The sequence below is a fragment of the Lytechinus variegatus genome, chromosome 4 (assembly GCF_018143015.1).
Source record: "Lytechinus variegatus isolate NC3 chromosome 4, Lvar_3.0, whole genome shotgun sequence".
Taxonomy (NCBI): domain Eukaryota; kingdom Metazoa; phylum Echinodermata; class Echinoidea; order Temnopleuroida; family Toxopneustidae; genus Lytechinus; species Lytechinus variegatus.
The window spans coordinates 47143625-47164934 of NC_054743.1; the positions used below are offsets into that span (position 1 = coordinate 47143625).

The following is a 21310-nucleotide window of genomic DNA, read 5'->3' on the forward strand; positions in this document are numbered from 1 at the left end:
GACTTCAGCCAAACTGTTTGCTGACGATACTAAGTTGTATGTTCGTTCTGATGTTCCAGGGGCCACCGGTAAATTGCAGGATGATTTGACTGAGCTTGAGGCCTGGCTGAGAAGTGGCAGCTACGTTTTCACCCAGATAAATGTACTGTGTTGAAGATTGGAAGAAGTAGTTCTGACTCTGAGTATCATATGACCAAAGGTTCACTATCGGTTGTTCTACGTGAATGTGAGAGTGAGAGAGATTTAGGAGTTCAGGTAGACTCACGTCTTTCTTTCAAGGAGCACATTTCTAAAGTGGTGTGAAAGTCTAATAGACTGCTTGGTATTATTAGAAGAACTTTTGTACATTTGGATAAGACCTCTATTAAGCTTTTGTTTAAGGGTATTATTCGCCCTATCTTAGAGTATGGCCAGGCTGCGTGGTCACCGTATAAGCTGGGTGAGCAGAGGCGGTTAGAAAGTGTCCAACGTAGAGCTACTAAATTGATCCCAGGTATTAAGCACCTATCATACTCTGAACGTCTTCGCCTCCTGAAATTGCCATCACTCAGTCATCGACGTAAAAGAGGTGACATGATTGATGTGTACAAATATCTGCATGGTTACTATGATTCAAGTTCTGAACTTTTCTATCTGAGACAAGGTGGTAAAACGCGAGGTCATTCCTTAAAGCTAGAGAAAAGATATTCGCGTCTTGATGTGCGTAAGTTTTTCTTTGCTAACCGAGTGATAGATGTGTGGAACAGTCTCCCAGAAGATGTAGTTACTGCTTGTTCAGTGATTGCTTTTAAGAATAGACTGGATAAGCATTGGGAGAAGATTGCCTATGACTTTGAGTAATTTTCGTTTCTTGTGTGTTTCCATGGGATTTTTCACTGTCTATGATACCCCTGCCACCCCTCCATGCCAACATAAGTAGCGCATCTAATTTTGTCTGAAGGAGAGCAACAATAGACATTTCTACTTTGATCGATGAACAGGCTTCGTCCTACAACATCGTTGGAGTAAACTAAACTAAACTAAACTATATGCCATCGTGTTCGTTGGAATTTGTAGAGTCTATCGCAACGTGCACAAAGTCAATTGGCTTCCGGGTTTCGGAGCGTCGCCTGAATATGCATGAAATTGCAGAGTTTCGATAATTTTCGATCGATACCGGAGCGATCCGATCACGAACCAAAACTATTTACGGCGTACACAACGTGACCGGATATCGTTATCGCTATCGATACTTCCGCACGCAGTCCGAAGGAATTATTTTTGGGACCACGTGGTCATGACGTGATCTGCGCGATTGACCAATCAGCGGTCTTCGAATCGCTGTGCGGAGACGATCTATCCGTTGTACACAGTCTATGGACAATTGTTCGTTGTGATGGGGATAGGCTGTGATAGTGGCATGAGACAGAGATTTGAGGGGATGAACAAGAGTCCAAAATGCTTGAGTCTCACGCATAATGCGTGAGACTTGGTAGCTCTGTATATTCATGTTCTATTTTTTCTGCGAGCGAGCGAGTGATCTGAGCGGTTTGGAAAATTGTCAAATCTGAAGTTTTGAAACTTGCTCTTTTGCTGCTATACACTGTTAAAAGGGCATCCTTGTCGCTTTGCGAGATTGATGTTGCCATGCAGCGAGAATCGCAAGCTCAAACTTTTGTAATAACTGAAATAAGACATGAAAACTGAACATCAAAGCATTTTTTTAACATGAAAAAGTTACGTAGCCTATCCTAAAGAAATTGACTTGAGCGTGAAGTGTGAGCTGAAATTTTACATGTACAGGCCACTGAGGCCAGAAAAGGGACCTGATAGGGATTGTATTTAGTCACTGATTATAAAGGGGAAGTTTGAACATCCTGACAAAAAGTGTGTTTTCAAAATAGCAGAACATATAATCAAAATATATTTGTGAAGTTTTGAGGATTAAGATCCATCAAAGAATAAAAAGCTATTAGAATTTTAATTATTTGATTTTTGACGTCATATGCGAGCAGATTTCCTATATATCGTTTGGTAAAAATATCAATGTAATGTAATTTTCTAAAAAAATTGAAAATTTTTGAAAAAAGAAAAAAAATGAAAATGTTTATTGTACCTTCAGTATATCATCACAATTCAGTTAACATTTGCTCCTAAAGAGAAGATGAAGAATAAGTCATCTCAAACCACAACATATGCATTAGCTGCTAGTCAAAATAAAAAAAAATGAATAAATTCTTGTAAGTTTCGTAATCTTCAAGTAATTTCCTCAAACATTCTCTTTCATCTGATATTACTTAGATTATTTCTCATTCACGCATGAGTGAGCAAAGACAATTTGAAGAAAGGATATCAAAAACTCATTTGGCGGGGGGTATCTGGGTTTCAAAAAGAAAACCACATTTCTGAAAAGTTCAATATCTGCTCCTTAATTTGGTACCTCAATTACAGAAAATGGTCAAGAAATAAAAAAGTTCTGATCATTTGAAATAAGGCTTGTATTTCCATAATTTCATGAGATAAACGTGTTTTCAGAGGTTTCCCACAGAAGCTTTCGCATGGTGAACAAAAGATTTAACGCATGGCTGATCGTCAACAAAACGGAGTGTCGAGTGAGTTTGAAAGCCAGCCTGGAGAATCTCTTCATTTTATGAAATTATTGAAATTCAAGCCTTATTTCAAATGACCAGAACTTTGTTATTTCTTAACCATTTTCTGTAATTTACGTATCAAATTAAAGAGGAGATATTGAACTTTTCAAATATGTGGTTTTCTTTTTAAAACCCAGATACCCCCGCCAAATGAGTTTTTGATATCCTTTCTTCAAATTGTCTTTGCTCACTCATGCGTGAATGAGAAATAATCTAAGTAATATCAGATGAAAGAGGAGATTCTAAGCTTTAAATTGGTAGGTCATTTGTCTAGTTTATTTATGATTAAGTAATGATAAATGATCGCTAAATCTCGGTTTCGTTTTTTCTGGGACGCACTGTATATCCCGTCAATCAAATAATGTGAGTGCAAAACTTGAGCCATAAATTTGTTATGTTCCAACCCAAAAATTGAAAAGCAAAATTGAAAAGCATTTTTGTAACCAAGGACAGAATGAGTACCATACTAACAATGGGCCATAAGGCCTAATTGATGCGAGTGCGAAAAAAGTCAAAATTTGGTGATTTTTGTCTCACCTGCGAAGCAGAGTGAGACTATAGGCGCCGCTTTTCCGACGGTGGCGGCGTCAACATCAAATCTTAACCTGAGGTTAAGTTTTTGAAATGACGTCATAACTTAGAAAGTATATGGACCTAGTTAATAAAACTTGGCCATAAGGTTAATCAAGTATTACTGAACATCCTATCAGAGTTTCATGTCACATGACCAAGGTCAAAGGTCATTTAGGGTCAATGAACTTAGACCATGTTGGAGGGATCAACATCGAAATCTTAACCTATGAGGTTAAGTTTTTGAAATGTCATCATAACTTAGAAAATATATGGACCTAGTTCATGAAACTTGGACATAAGGTTAATCAAGTATCACTGAACATCCTGCATGAGTTTCACGTCACATGTCCATTGTCCAAGGTCAAAGGTTATTTAGGGTCAATGAACTTTGGCCGAATTGCGGATATCTGTTGAATTCCCATCATAACTTTGAAAGTTTATGGATCTGATTCATGAAACTTGGACATAATAGTAATCAAGCATCACTGAACATTTTGTGCAAGTTTCAGGTCTCATGATTAAGGTCAAAGGTCATTTAGGGTCAATGAACTTTGGCCGAATTGGGGGTATCTGTTGAATTACCATCATAACTTTGAAAGTTTATTGGTCTAGTTCATTAAACTTGGATATTATAGTAATCAAGTATCTCTGAACATCCTGTGCGCATTTCAGGTCACATGACCAAGGTCAAAGGTCAATGAACTTTGGCCGAACTGGGTGTATCTGTTGAATTACCATCATAACTTTGAAAGTTTATGGATCTGATTCATGAAACTTGTACATAAGAGTAATCAAGTATCACTGAACATCCTGTGCGAGTTTCAGGTCACATGATCAAGGTCACAGGTCATGTAAGGTCAATGAACTTTGGCCATGTTGGGGTTTTTTGTTGAATAACCATCATATCTCTGTAAGTTTATTGGTCTAGTTCATAAAAAGTGGACATAAGAGTAACCATGTATGTACCACTGAACATCTTGTGCGAGTTAGAGTAGTATTCAAAGTCAGCACTGCTGCTATATTGAACCGCGTGGTGCAGGTGAGACGGCCAGAGGCATTCCACTTGTTTAATCTAAAAATACATACTTCAAAAAGGTATTTCATCTTGAAAATGGCACTTTCCATTAGGGAAAAAGGAAGGGTATTTTCCTATAAGGAAATTTGCCCCCCTTCCCCCCCCCCCCCCCCCCCCGGTTCCGCCGCCCCTGCTTCAAATTATATTTCACTAAGTTGTACATATTCTAAAGATCATCACTTAAGAAAATAGCAAACTCACCCATCAGTAATCACTGCTAATTAAACACGAAAATCCTGTCATGTTTTCTGACCTCTTGATTTTGACGCCCCATGTACATATAGAAGGGTTCCTAAAGCTATGTATAATATTCTGTGCCTCAGTTTCTAAAATATATTATTACACTATAGGAAAATATGAAATCAAACTTTCTGGTTTTCTGTGCATGTAGTGATTTTTTGCAGCCTCTCGAGAAAAATTGAATAGGAACCATTTGTCACTGTGCAGTTACAGTTCCACACACACAATGCGCATTTTGCTTTTGAGAGCGTAGCTTTACCAGGGACCCACGTAGCTTCAGGACCCCTAACCATGTATTGTAGATCTTGGCCTACTTTTTGTATGTAGATGAAATACTGCAGGATTAATGGACAAGATGAGATTAGAGAAGACAAAGTTGAACATTGTTTGTAGTTTATCCTTTTAATGAATTAATCCTTATTTGTTTTCATTTCTTTGTTCTCTCCCTTTTCCATTTCTCTCCACCACAAACACCTTCATTATCATCACTGCCATCGCGCACCACAACGGCGCGGCTACACCCCTATCAACGTTATCGCTGGTATCGTTGCATCCTGTGTAGCAGTACCGGTGGACCATGAAGATCAATACATCTTACTGATGAAGTGGATGAAAGAACATGGATTTAGCTGCAAGCGTTGCTGTCTCAAGCCTGCCTTCTTTCCAGGTTAGTAAATGGACCCTTATTCGGAACTTAAAGGGGAAGTTCACCCTGAAGAAAACTTTGTTGTAAAAATAGCAGAAAAAATAGTAAGAAATATTGGTGAAGGTTTGAGGAAAATCTGTTAAAGAGTAAGAAAGTTATTAGAGTTCAAAATTTGGGATTTGTGACGTCATAAACGAGCAGCTGCCCCATGTGTTTCAAATTTTGTATGGCTCCTGATGACTTAATTTTGTTTTCTTTTCATGATCGAATGTGAAATGATTTGTCTATTGATATACAAAAGTTACAGTGAAAACCATTTTCAATTTTCTGAGAAAATGACATTTCATTGATTTTTTACCATTCGCTATGTAGGAATGCTGCTCGCATATGACGTCACAAATCAAATAATTGAAATTCTAATAACTTTTTAAATATTTGATGAATTTTTCTCAAACCTTCGGCAATATTTTTATTATTTTTTCTGCTATTTTACGATAAACTTTTTGTCAGGGTGAACTTCCCTTTAAGTCGAAGTTCAGCTCAACAGTAAAGTCCTTTTTAGGCCCCCCCCCCATTTGAGAAGCAAAACTAAACTTTGTAATGTAAAAATGCCATTTTGTTGCTTGTCAAATTTTTTGGGGTAGGACATATATTCTCAATTTGCTGTTGAAACTCTTTTTTTTTTTGGCTTGTCAAAATTTGCCCCCCCCCCCCCTTTTTGTAAAGGGCAAGTCCAAGAATTGGCGCATGTTACGTATGGGACATTTCAGAGGCTTTAATGACCTGGAAATAGTGTTAATTGACTTTGTTGAGATTGAATACCCTCATGATGGTAGAAATCTAGGAGAAGAATAATCATGCAAAAAATGGTGACATATGACCTTGACCTTTTGAGAGAAAAGATGGGCCGTTACGTATGGCACGCAGAAAAAAGACAATTTTTCAAACATTTTTTTAAAGTTGAGAATTCTCTGAAAGTATTTCATTTGACAACTTGTAACTTAGTGTGATAGAAGTCACAATACTCTAGTATATATATCTAAGGCAAGTTTCATGTCATATTAAAAGCCAAATCCCTCTAATTAAACAATATAATGACATGTTACATATGGGACAGTTACGTATGGGACATAGAAAATGTACACAATTTTTCCCTTAATTCAAAAAATTGAAATAATTTAAAATATGAAAATAACAGAAGAGTTTCTGTTTTTGTCTCACCTGCGAAGCAAAGTGAGACTATAGGCGCCGCTTTTCCGACGGCGGCGGCGACGGCGGCGGCGGCGTCAACATCAAATCTTAACCTGAGGTTAAGTTTTTGAAATGACATCATAACTTAGAAAGTATATGGACCTAGTTCATGAAACTTGGCCATAAGGTTAATCAAGTATTACTGAACATCCTATTAGAGTTTCATGTCACATGACCAAGGTCAAAGGTCATTTAGGGTCAATGAACTTAGACCATGTTGGAGGAATCAACATCGAAATCTTAACCTGTGGTTAAGTTTTTGAAATGTCATCATAACTTAGAAAATATATGGACCTAGTTCATGAAACTTGGACATAAGGTTAATCAAGTATCACTGAACATCCTGCATGAGTTTCACGTCACATGACCAAGGTCAAAGGTCATTTAGGGTCAATGAACTTTGGCCGAACTGGGGATATCTGTTGAATTCCCATCATAACTTTGAAAGTTTATGGATCTGATTCATGAAACTTGGACATAATAGTCATCAAGCATCACTGAAAATTTTGTGCAAGTTTCAGGTCTCATGATTAAGGTCAAAGGTCATTTAGGGTCAATGAACTTTGGCCGAATCAGGGGTATCTGTTGAATTACCATCATAACTTTGATAGTTTATTGGTCTAGTTCATTAAACTTGGACATTAGAGTAATCAAGTATCACTGAACATCCTGTGCACGTTTCAGGTCACATGACCAAGGTCAAAGGTCAATGAACTTTGGCCGAATTGGGTGTATCTGTTGAATTACCATCATAACTTTGAAAGTTTATGGATCTGATTCATGAAACTTGTACATAAGAGTAATCAAGTATCACTGAATATCCTGTTTGAGTTTCAGGTCACATGATCAAGGTCAAAGGTCATGTAAGGTCAATGAACTTTGGCCATGTTGGGGTTTTTTGTGAATCTCTGTAAGTTTATTGGTCTAGTTCATAAAAAGTGGATATAAGAGTAACCATGTATCACTGAACATCTTGTGCGAGTTAGAGTAGTATTCAAAGTCAGCACTGCTGCTATATTGAACCGCGTGATGCAGGTGAGACGGCCAGAGGCATTCCACTTGTTTTAAATTTTGTATTGATACATATTTGGTATGACTGAAAAGGAAATTAGACATTTCAACATTTTTTTCTTGTTTTTCATGGTTTCATGATTTTCTTATGTATTCCTATTGTTTTCTATATTTTTCATATTTTTCCATTTTCACAATTTTTTTGCTTCAGTTGTTTTCATTAATGAGTATTGAATAACAAATCAGTCTTTGAAAACTAAAGAAAAAGTAAATAACAACTTTTCAGAGCACTCTTGAAATTTGTTTTTCTCCATTCACTTTGTACACAAATCTCCCCATTGACATTGTGTGTAAATGTATTATGTCCCATACGTAACAATGTTTTAATTAGCTTTTTAAAAAGTAAACTCTATTTTTGAAACTTTTTGGGGTATAACACTTTATAAATTAGAACTTCCCAGAGATGCAACAATGCAAGTATTGTATTATGAAAAATAACTTAAAAATACATCCTCAAAATGTTACGTATTGGACATTCCATCCTTGGACAAGATTAAACTCATGTAGGTTTGTATTGTGGACTTTGGTGTTTGAACAATTTTTATGTTTTGATGAAATTTAGAATTTAAAAAAGGGGTGGATCGTTGCTGATTTGACCCAATCTGCATTGTTTCTTCAAGTATTAATTTGCTAACATTGTTTGTGTCTCTCTCTTATTACGATGAAGGTTAATTTACATGTATATACATGTAGAAGTACTGTAATTACATATATGTTTAAATTTATTGCTATTTTGTGTTATTCCATGTAGGCAACAGCCAATGTGGAGAACCTCTCGACAGAATTTTCAATTCTTTTCGATGACTCCCAAGCATTGGCTGGTGCTCAATTTTACATTTCTTTTGTAATGTTTCTATAATTGCTGTCATACTTTCTTGCCTGTAAATGAAATAAATAAATAAATAGATCGTTGGACATTATTTCCAGGTGCCAATTTCATTTGGAATGTACAGTTATGATTTGGAAACCTTGATTTTAATTGGTTACATGTATATACATGTACCTAGCCAGGCTGTCGCCACAGTAGTTACTATAACAAGGAAGTTATCACAATCACTCTAGGTTAAAGATGTTTATCAAAATATGTTTTGTTGGTAGGTCCACCATCATCATTTAAGTACCATTAATAACAAAATAATCAAGATGAAAACAGTTATTATTCATTTGTGATACAGATACTGGACGAGGACTAATGGCAAGAAAGAATTTTAGGGTGAGACAGAGAGCATTATTTCCACCTTTGAAGCCAAAGGTTTTAATTCTAAAGATTAAAAAAAAAAAATTTTTTAATGAAAGATCAGAAACAAAATAAATGTTGTGTGGTCAAAGCTGCATTGTGAATTCTTGATATGGGTCAAAATTTACAATTGAAAAGGCTAGGTTTATGTTTGACAAAGCATTTCTGAGGGATTGATTGAAATTAAAACGAAGATTTCAGGGTAAAATCATCCCATATGTACCCGTAGGCACTCTGGTTGGTGCTTCATAAAGCTGTTCGTATAAAAGTTAAGACCAACTTTAGGAACGACTGGTGAACCTTTCATATGCGATAATCACTGATGAACATTTCATGCTGACATTATTACAAGAAAGGATCACCAGTCATTCCTATTAAAGTAAAGTCACTCAAGATTGTGAACAGCTTTATGAAATAGCCCCCTGATGGGTTATCACATCATTTGCAAAATACTCTGATATCTTCAGTTCTATACTTTGAAAATGTTTTCAGTTACGTTTGAATACATCATCTTTTTGAAATGTCAAAATATATGCAGGAGAATTATTCATGCTCATTGTGTGCTTATTCTGCAGCCCGGTGATCTGATAGTTGAGATTCCACGGCGTCTGCTTGTGACCCCGAAAGATGTCTTGAACACGGAATTAGGACCACTTATAAAGAGGTATGAATATGATTCTGCTGTGCCTGGTGAGTTGGTATGCCGCAGTCGTTCCATGTTCAAGGAGAAGTTATATTGTAATACAAATTGATGGGTTGAGAATGAATTGTAGCCTATTGTTAAGGTTTTGTGACTTGGCTGTATTCCTCGTCAAGTAATGCCTGAGACGAGACTAAAGATTGACAGAAGTAGCAAGACCTGGGTGAAATGCTCATTTGAGAATCTGGCAAAAGTGTGAAGGTATTTATTATTCATGAATGGGTAAGTTTGGTTCTCTGGTATGGGGTTCTTTGATGTGAATGATAGGCTTACTGCTTTGCCGCTCCCTCTCAGGTGGCAATCGCAAGTCAGAAACAATGGTTGATATAAGAAATCCCAGTCAGTTTTCCTATGCACTGTTGCTGAACATGCATTTACGATTAATCTTGTATATTCAGTCTGTAAGCATTTGATAAGAACACCATAACGACATATAACCTTGCCTTAAGGCCAGCGTTGTTTTGTCTTTGATTCTAAAGGATGATTCTGAAAATAAATTACACATGTATTGCAAATCTTGGTTTCCCTACATGTACATGTAGGGAAATTCCATAAAATGATCAACCTTTTTCTATGTCCGACTCCCATTTAAAAAAAAAGTTTTTCTTGACTTCATAAACTGACCAAGTCATGGTCCTTTGAGAATATTACAGACTCTCAAAAAAACAAATCAGAGACAGAAAATTTCATGGAGGTCCCACATATAGGGGTCGGACATACATATTTTATGGAATTGCCCTTTAGGTAATCCTCAATAGCCAATTCATCCACTATTCCCATAAGGATGAAAAGAAAATTAAGTGAGGTATATGTAGGCTTATGCACCATATTACTTAAGAAAGCTACTTTGAGCAGTTCTTGCTCTTTCTACTAACAGAATAATTTTGTAGATTTTATGGCTATTTCATTCTTGGCCCAACTCCAGACAACTGCAGAAACCAACCCCCTACCAAGCAGTCTGTGCATTCCTGATCATGGAAAGGACAAATGGCAAATCTTCTTTCTGGTACCCTTACATCAATGTCCTCCCAAAGGACTTCACCACACCAGCCTTCTGCTTCGCCACTCAAGCCCAATTTGATCTGCTGCCCTCTCAGGCACGGATAAGTGCCACCAAACAGCTACAGGATATCCGATGTGCTTTTGAGAGTGCTTCATGCTTGTTTGAAGACATCGAAAGGACCTTTCCCTGGTACAGGGGCGTCTTCGACTTTGGGTCCTTCCTGTGGGCGTGGTTCGTGATCAACTCTAGGTCGGTCTATATGGAGCCCAGCGGCTGCGAGACATTTGATCCAAAATCAAAAGATGACTTTGCTCTAGCTCCTTTCCTCGACCTTCTCAACCATTCTCCAGGTGCCGAGGTATGTTCAAATGATTTGTTGCTTTGATTTATAGACCCGTCAGGGTCATGTCCACCACATTGGTGTATCTGGAGGTTGGGGCAAGTGTTCAATTGTCTAAGATGCCGGTTTCTGAGGTGCAAAAAAGGAAAAGTGAGGGGAAAAGAAAAAAATAGGAGAAATTTATTACTATAAATATTATCTGATAAGACGACTTCAGAAGTCAAAGCTATATGTTCATGTATATGTAGGGGGTACACTTTTAGTGGTTGTTGGATACTTATTGCCTTGATACTTCACTGGTCGACCTTAGCTTGGGGATTTCCCAACTGCAGAAGAAAAGAATATGAAATAATTCAATATACAAAGGTATCAACTGGTATTCTTCCCTGTGATTTAATATCTGTGTGTTTTTCCATGATATTGCTGCAACCTGGCCTTGATCAGATAGTGTTAAAAGGTACTGGGCGAGTAGACTCTTCATAAAACTTGATGTTCAGTAATATTAGATTACACACCAACCACCAATAGCAAGATTCAAATCTTGTGATTTTTTTTGGTCTTGTTTTTGCTTATCCCATATGGCAAGCCCTATATAGTTTTACCACTTTCTGCTGTCGCAGATCACAACTGGGGACATTTTAAGGGATGACTTGATGAAATAAAGTCACTTTCGTATTATCCAAAGTTTGAATGTAAAGTACTGTAACCAAATGATAAAAGAGCTTGATTCCAAGAGGCTAAAACCACTTTTGACTAATTTATTTTTTTAATGAATTGGATCAAACAGAATGTCATGTGATAAAATCTTACTTTGGTTGGCCATGTGATTCATACTTGGTAGTGAAAACATGGTGTGGTGGCTGCAATTTCTGTTCAGTCAGAGTGAGATCGCCCAACTCCTTTCACCCTAATACGCCTGGGAGGTATCATTGTCATTATCACCATAAATCATCATTATATTTTCATTATTATTTTTTTTACCTATCTTTATTTCATCTACTGCCAGGTCAGTGCAGGCTTTGATTCAGCGTCTAATACGTATCAGATCAAGACACTAGACAGCTACCGTACCTATGACCAAGTCTTCATTCACTATGGCCCCCATGACAACGTGAACCTACTCTTAGAGTACGGCTTCGTGATCCCCTCCAACCCGCATGATGTAGTTTGCTTTGAGCTAGGTGAGTCTTTGATATGTATTAGGCAACAAATTTTTTTATCCTTTTGGGGGGAGAGGGGAGGGGCTACTTTTCACATCTTACTGCCTACATCTGTTACTTTGAATAAGCTTTGACATTGCGATGAATGGAAATTTCTAGAGCTCCTCTGGGTAGTTTCAGGACTTTTGAGCATTCGGGGGATAAGTTGCCTCCAGCCCCCATGAATTGTTCCCCAGGCATGCATCAAGTCTTCCTTTATTTATGCGATGATCAGTTAGTGCTGAGCGATATTTTTATTTCAATAAAATCATGCAATATTTTGAAAAATGTTAGGATAAGATTTTATTAAACTCTATCGACCCCCGATCGGAGTATGAGAGTCTCAACAAGAACATAATACAATAATGGATTTGCATATAAAAATGCACATATTTACAATAATTAAAAGCATGTAAAAATGAATATATTTACAATAATGTATATGTGTATAAAAATGAACATAATTGGATTGTAAAACTACAATTTGCAAAAGGCTAATAGAACAACAACAAACAGGTTTTATGATTATGTTGATATATTGCGGTAACACTATGGCCCAAATTCACAAAGGTGGTTTTTAAAACCCATGGTTGAGTCCACGGTTTATGCAGATTTCCTGTATGAATTAGGCTTATTTTACCGCGTATATTAAAATTGTCCAATGGTGATGAGCGCTTTGTCACGGTGTACCGAATTGATGCCTGTTGCTGTGGTTATCCACGCTATTTTATTCATGAGTCCCTTGTTTTGAATTAATGAGTCCACTCTTTAAACAGTGGACTCGTGCATGAAATAGCGTATCTAACCATGGTAACAGGCGTCAATTTGGCGCACTGTGACAAAAGCGCGCATCAGCATTGGACATTTTTTTATACATGCGCCCGATACGCGCTAAATTAAGCGTAATTTATACAGGAAATCTGCATAAACCATGGATTTAACCGTGGGTTTTCAAAACCGCCTTTGTGAATTCGGGCCAATATGACCCAAATATTGTTGATTATGAAAAGTTATTTTTAATGTTTCATCATTTCAAACGTAATCAAGTCTCTCTTGACATATTTATTTATATTTATGAAGGTACTGCTGTAGATGCAGTGAAATCTCAACACCAGGGTCCTCTTACCTGCAGAAGAACTCGAGAGGTCACTGATTTGTGGGAGGTCAAATCTCGCACTTTGAAGGCTGCCAATCTAGATCTTGACCTGTCGTGCAGCATGTCGGGTCCCTCCTGGAATCTTCAGACAGCACTGAGAGTTCTCTGTATGGAGTACAGCGAAATGTAAGTCAGCGAGAGTGGAAACAATGGTACTTATTTTGAGCCAAGGTGATTTTTGTTTCAGGAAAATTTGTTCAGAAATGCATAACATATCTGTGGAATGAACATTGGAAACAGAAATCATCATCATTATCATGATCATCCACATAATCTTCAACTTCATCTTAAGTTTTATGTCATCATTAACTCCATCATTATTAAAATCATTACCATCATCACTGTCATCCCCATAATCATCATCATCACCATCATCATCGTTATCATCTTCACCATCGTCATTATCATCCCTGTAATCATTATCATCACCATGATCATCACTATTAGCATTATCATCAGTATCATCAACATCATCACTATCATCATCATCACTATCATTATCACTATAATCATCACTATCATCATCACTATCATCATCATTATCATCATCATCATCATCACTGTAATCAACATCATCACTCTCATCACTATCATCACCATCATCATCACTGTCACTGTTACTATCATCATCATCATTATCATCATCACTATCATCATCATCATCATTATTATCATCACCATCATGCTCATAATAATCATCCTTATAATCATTATCATCACTATCATCCCTATAATCAATATTATCATCTCCAACACAGTCCGGGCTTAAGCCAGGGTAATGATAATAGTGCGCCTCAGAATAGATTATTTCTAGATGGATAGTGCTATACAAATGCCTATTATTATGATCATCATCACTATCATCATAATCACCATTGTCATTCATCATCATCTTCATCACCATCATTAGCCTATCTGATATGCGCCGGGCTATAGTGGGCAAGTTACTGGTCGCGCGAAGCAGACTGACGGGTGATGGCGAAGCCCGAGTGCCTATCATCACTGGTAAAGCCTTCAATAAGCATACATGGTTATCATATGCGTGACATACTTTTTATTATGCATCATTCATAAGATAACCCTTATATGGCGATCAACTGTATTGTTTAACCAATCAAATATCATTGCAGTCTACATCATGTTCAAGCCTCGTCGCTTATTGGTCTGTGTTCACGGACAGTTATGAATATTTATGTTAAAGCTAAGTTGGGGGTTCATAGAATTTCTACGAACGGAACAAGGTAAATAACCAGTGATGATAGGCGCTCGGGCTGTGCCCTCGCCCTTCAGTAGTTTGCCCACTACCCTGATGCATATCAGATAGGCTACACCATCATCAATACTATCGACATCTTCTGCACACGATATGAGTGCCCTGTAATTGGCATTATTGTACTTAGTGTTATAATTATCTCCCTGACATCTTTTCAATATTGAGAGAGTTTTTAAGTCAATTGTTCAACATCTTAAATGGATTGCTCTTTTCTTCATCGTTTTTTGTTTGCTTAGAGTGAACTGGAAGAGAGTTATAGCAGAGAACAATATCCCACCATCAACCAAGAACTTAATCAGAGGAGCCTTAGATAAGTTAACCACTGATGAACAAGAGAGGGTGCTGTCTATGCTTCAGGTAAATTTATCCATGGTATCACAGGCCTAATTCATTTCCCATAGACTCGTGTGTTAAAGTGGCTCTTAAAAAAAATTCATAAAAAATAAGACGGAAATTCGAGGGTTGAATGTTTACTACCAGTGGATAGGATAAATATCTGACATTCCATACAAGTATCTGACCAGAAAAGGGTACCTCGGCCGGCTCATTTTAAAATTAAATCAGCATTTACGAAGACTACACCTGACGGGACCAAATTCATCACTTGAGAGAGTAAAATGACCCTAATTCTTCCGCCAGTGAAAATATAGTTCCATAGTGGTGAAATATCTTTCCAATTTGGAAAAAGTAATATCAAATATCAGCAAAATCAAATTTAAAGATTGAGCAATGGGTTGGCTCGAATGAATATCTTTGGCCTGCCAGTTGTGATTAGGCCTGTGCAACCCCATGTGGGTTTTTTTTGCTTTGTTTTGAATGAACTTGTCCATGCTCATCATGGTCAAATTGTGTTTGTAAAAGCCACTATTGGACAGGGCTAGGCTCAATTACATTCCAAATACATTCCTAAATACATTTTAGAGATGATCCAGCTACTTAATTAACATAATTAAAACTAGATTTTAATTCGTCATGCGGTCGAATTAAATGGTCTGTCGTAGAAAGATAAATACTAGTAGATAAACATACATTATTATTTAAACAAATGAGTAGATATAAGATTGACAGATAAATAGACAGTCAGATAGACAAACATATTTAGAGAGATACACACAGGAAATATAGATAAATAGATAGATGGAGAGATAAATGATAAGTGGATAGATTAATAGAAGAAAGGTAGAAAAATTATATTTTGATATATAAATAGACAGATATATGTATATATATATATATATATATATATATATATATATATATATATATATATATATATATAGACATATAAATACATATTAGATAGGTAGACAGATAGACATTAGATAGATAGATAATGATTGATAACAAAAAGTACAATGATGATGAGGATGATAATAATGATTGATGACAAATAAGATGATGATAACGGTGATTATGATATTTTATATACACAGATGGACAGACAGAAAATATATCGATATATTTATTGATAGATAAACAGATAGAATAACATATTAACAGATTTAATAGATGGATGGATAGATAGATAGATATTAGGTAGACAGAAAAATAAACAGACCTAATTAAACAGATCAATAGACATTAGATTGAAAGATAAAAAGATATACATACAGATCGACATACATATTTACATAAATAGATGGATAGTCAATTAGATAGATAGATAGATGGATTGGATGATATATATAGGTGGATAGATTGATAGAAATAGATAAACATACATAATAATTTAAACATACATGTATATATTATTATTATTATCATTTATATAATGCCCTTTTCCCAGAATGGCCCAAAGCGCTTTATACAACAAGAAAAAAAATTGTTACAACTATAAAATGAACCTTACAATCCTTAAAAATCTGGATTGGAAAAAAGAAAGGTTTTAAGTCCCTTTTTAAATGAAGCAACAGATTGTGATTATCTAAGAGTAATAGGTAAGCAATTCCAATATTTAGAAGCGGTTTTGGTAAGTCATATCTCCAGCCAGTTTCTTAGTGATATTATATGTGAGACGGAGTGGGTAACTGGAGGCTCGTACATTCCTGCGAGGGATGTATAGGGTCAAACAATCACGCAGATATAAAGGTGCCTGCTGAATAAGAGACTTAAAAACTAACAAAAGTAACTTAAAAGCTATACAATGTCGTATGGAGAGCCAGTGTAACGATTCAAGGAGTGGTTTAGAGAAGTGAAATCTTGTTACTTGATAGATTATTCGAGCTGCCCAATTTTGAAGCCTTTGAATGTGATCTATTTGAGTAATGGGGATGTTAGAGAGAAGACCATTGCAGTAATCTAAACAGGACAGAACTAGTTAACGAATTGCATTGTTACAGGCCGATTGAGTAATACATGTATATCTTCTAATTCGAGAAATATTCCTTAAATGAAAAGTTACAGTAGTGCATATTTGAGAAACACGGTCCACCATTGACATTTCTTTATCAAAAATTACACCATGATTTTTAACAGTAACTGAAGGGCTTATGGATATATCGCCAAGTAGTAACTTTAGATCTGGCAGATTGCGTAGGCTGTGTGGAGATGCTGCTATGAAGAATTCTGTTTTTGAGTCATTTAATTTGTTAACTGTCATCCAGTTTCTAATATCTGAATTACAGTTCTGAAGTCGAAACATAGCAACAACTAAATCTCCTAGGATTTTCAGATTGAATGAAATGTACAATTGGGTGTCATCGGCATACAGATGGTAGCTGATACAATGATGTGTAATAATGTTACCAACTGGTAGGGTGTATAGAATACCCAATAGGGCCTACTACCGAACCTTGAGGAAGACCAAAGTCAAGGTTAGCGGGTTAAGATAGTTCACCAGTAATGTTAACTCTGAAAGACCATCCTGTGAGGTACAACTCGAACCATGACAGAGTTGTAGATCTCACACCTGTTCTGCTGTAAAGACAAGATAAAATAATTTTGTGATCGATCGTGTCGAAAGCAGCAGATAAATCTAAAAGTGTGATCAAAACAACTCTGTTACAGTCAAGGGATATATATATATATATATATATGTGAAAGATAAATGGATCGATAGACAGATAGAAAGACATATTAACACATATAGATATACGATATATAGAGAAACAGACAGATAGATATACGGTATAAAGAGAAACAGATAGATATATAGATGTAATAGATAGATAGAGACAGATAGATGGATAGTCTGAAAGATAGATGGATTGGATGATAAATAAAATATAGGTGGATAGATTGATAGAAGATAGATAGATAAACATACATAATAACGGGTCGCCTGCTTGTAAGTGTGTATGCATCCCTAAGGAACGGGCAGGACCATAGATAGATAGATAGATAGATAGATAGAGACAGATAGATGGATAGTCTGAAAGATAGATGGATTGGATGATAAATAAAATGTAGGTGGATAGATTGATAGATAATAGATAGATAAACGTACATAATAACGGGTCGCCTGCTTGTAAGTGTGTATGCATCCCTAAGGAACGGGCATATGTGCACGCAGCTAGCCCGGCGGCATGGGCGCCGGGCGCACTCACACAGAGGCGATGGTCAGACAGTGCTCTGCGGGCTGCTTTTCACTAAAAATACAGATCATTGTAGCAGATCAATGCAGCTGGTACGGCGTAACAAAATATATGCAAAGCTTTGGAAAGGATTTCTTTCTTTCTTAATAATGCTATGCTTTGAAGCGGCTTTCTTTGTTCTATTTCTCAATAGGATAAAAATCCTATGCCTTGGAATTAAATTAGATGTTATTTGATTGCCATGGCAATGCCTTAAAATGTCATTGTTAAACACTGTAAAATTAGGGGAAATTAAAGATAAATCAGATTCTACAATATTCTTTCTTTATCATTTTTTTTTCTTTTCTGGAGAAAAAGAAGCCATTGCCATGGCAATAGACCAATTGGAACTACATGTATCTCAGTGATCTTGAATATTTCTAAATTTCATAATGTGATTGATTGGAGGCTTGAAAATTTTTTTTTTGGCCATCTATACCATGTTAATTTACCATTTACATGAGAATGTATGTTAGTTTCGAGAAATGAATCTGTTGCCATGGCAACGGCCTAAAATGGCTTTTACAAATTTACCTCCCATTTTTAAAATAAATCTTACAGCATATACTATTAAAGGACAAGTCCACCCCAACAAAACTTGATTTGAATAAAAAATGAAAAATTCAAGCATAACGCTGAAAATTTCATCAAAATCGGTTGTAAAATAAGAAAGTTATGACATTTTAAAGTTTCGCTTCATTTCACAAAACAGTTATATGCACATCTCGGCCGGTATGCAAATGAGGGAACTGATGACATCACTCACTATTTCTTTTGTTTATTATATGAAATATGAAATATTTTGATTTTCTCATCATTGTCATGTGAAATGAAACTTCATTCCTCCCTGAACACATGGAATTCCTTTATTTTAACATTTTGTGCTTCAGGCAAGGTGGTCCTAATCATCGAATTTATAAAAATCGAAATATTGTATAATTCAAACAATAAAAAACAAAAGAAATTGTGAGTGAGTGACATCATCAACTCTCTCATTTGGATGTAACTGGCTCATTCATGAATATAACTATTTTGCTAAAAATAAGCGAAACTTTGAAATGTCATAACTTTCTTATTTTACATCTGATTTTGATTCAAATGAACATTTTTCTGAGGTGGACTTGACCTTTATACTTGTGAAAGTTTCATTTCTTTTAATATGCACAACTGTATTTTGAGCTTTTCCACTCTAACAGAATGAAAATTTGAGTGTAAAAATGGGGGTCCTCTTCGTAGCACATACCCACCATGCATTATCATACTGAGTGCACCCCCCTCCCTTTTGAAATACTAGAGGCATGAATTCTGGATGATTCTTTCCCTGAAATAATCACAGACAGCAGGTCCGTATGCTAATGAGCAAAAACGCCAGATTCATCCAAATCATCTTGTGGCTGAATTCTCCTTGCAAAATCTTGTGATTCGTGAGGTTTTCTTTCTCTAAGAATTTACCTGTTTTAACCTCAAGTTAAATAATAATAAAAATATGTCCATTTATATAGCGCAGTTACTATGTGCATAAACTCAACTGCGCTTTGATACTTGGTATCATATTATTACCCCGGCTGTAGCTGAGCCGCCATATTAATAATAAATGAAATATTGTTGCACCATCAGATAGAGTAAATTCTTTCATATTGGTCATTTATTTTGTATACAATATTTTGATAAATAAGTAAATTTCTGGCCTGAAAATATGCCTCAAAACTGAATTTTCTTACTCTGTTTTCTTTTGCTAATTGTGCAAAACTTTTTATTTTGAGCCTCAATGATATATCACCATAAAGCTGAACGTCTGTACTTTCTCACAATGCCACTCTTGATATGCGGCACCTTTCAATCGGGTCAAGATCACTCTTTTTCAACCAAGATACAAGACAAGATTTCTGAAATTTTGTACTTGCAAGAAATCCAGAGTTCTGATTGGCTGGAATGCTGGATAAGGTTCACAGAACAACAGGCATGGGGTATTTGAGGAGATTACCACATGGGAAGTGTGACCTCCCATGAACCCAGGCACTGGAACCGTTGGAATTTGCCAGTGTGTGGTCTCTTTGACCAATCAGAGTGCAGTATTCTTGTTTTCAAGCTGCTTTATGTACTTGGTCAACAAAAAGTGTGATCTTAACCCGATTAAACCAATCCTTATTTTGTATACCACTTTAAAGCATACATATTCAGCTTTATCATGATCTAAAATTATTTGGGGTCAAACAAAAATAAAGTGTGAAAATAGCTCTTTTGTCAGGTGAAAATAATTATTTTTTAGCATATTTTAAATGAAAAATTTAACATATATTACAAAATCTTTGAATAAATTCAAACACATGACCTGAAAGAATGATTCTTCTTCTTTACAATGATCTACCAAACTCATGAAATTCGATGCACAATTAGAGCAGCAATGACCAAATGAAACTAGGTGTTTTGGTTCCAATCAAGCTCATTAAATATGCAAAACATCTTAAGTCATGAATACCACTTTCTTGGTCATGCCGTCTGACTGTAATTAGAAGCTTTTTTTGGAGAGAAGTACATGTAAGGCTTCCTCTTTATAATGATGTTCACAAATCCATCATTAATTTGGGTGTGCACGCTTGGGGGATGCCCTCCCACAGAGCTCTGTTTTTTCATCTATTTTAATATTGCTTTGTGTATAATATAATAATATTCCACATTTATATAGCGCTTAATACATCGGAACGACGTCTCTAAGCGCTTTACAGACATATTATTACCCCGGTCATCGGATCCTTGCATGCCCGCATACAATGTATGCACCTTCTCCACTCCCTGGGGAGCATTCCAACAAGAGTTCCAAGACTCAATTGCTAGGCATACTACATATAGGCTTTCACATCCTACCGGGTACCCATTTAACACCTGGGTGGAGAGTGGCAAAGTGTGGATTAACGCCTTGCCAAAGGACGCTAGGCCATGGTGGGATTCGAACACACGACCCTCTGATTACAAGGCGAGAGTCAGAACCGCTACACCACGACGCTTCCACCTACACCACGACGCTTCCACCTACACCACGATGCTTCCACCTACACCACGATGCTTCCACCAGAGAATCCTAATCAAGATCAGTTGCTTCCTGTATGTATGTGATTTTGTATGTCTTCAGGAAGCTACTGCTGTGGAATAGACTCCCTGAAGACATAAAAACTGTATTTCTATTCACTCCTTCAATAGTGTTCTTAAAACTTTCACTTGATAGTTTCTTTATGGACCTCGAGCTCTCTACAGAGCGGATCTGGCAATTTATATGTCACATGTATCATTCACTATTATTAGTCTCAGGATTCCATATTTGGTGCTCTCTAGACATAGCATATCAT

At 36.3% G+C, this 21310-nt stretch overlaps 1 protein-coding gene across 5 annotated transcripts in view; it reads left to right on the forward strand.

Annotated features, from left to right (window-relative positions):
* The window catches only part of LOC121414193 (SET domain-containing protein 4-like), a 38772-nt gene that overhangs the window by 3116 nt on the left and 14346 nt on the right, over nt 1-21310 (forward strand). Inside the window, exons 2-8 of one of the 5 annotated variants that reach the window (XM_041607269.1) lie at nt 5081-5185; nt 8662-8699; nt 9299-9387; nt 10349-10784; nt 11773-11947; nt 13046-13247; nt 14631-14751. In XM_041607269.1, the coding sequence (XP_041463203.1) occupies nt 5081-5185; nt 8662-8699; nt 9299-9387; nt 10349-10784; nt 11773-11947; nt 13046-13247; nt 14631-14751 (1166 nt within the window). Of the gene's footprint in view, nt 1-5080; nt 5186-8661; nt 8700-9298; nt 9388-10348; nt 10785-11772; nt 11948-13045; nt 13293-14630; nt 14752-21310 lie in introns of those variants that run through there. The other 4 variants (XM_041607270.1, XM_041607273.1, XM_041607272.1 and 1 more) reach the window with 4 other exon arrangements.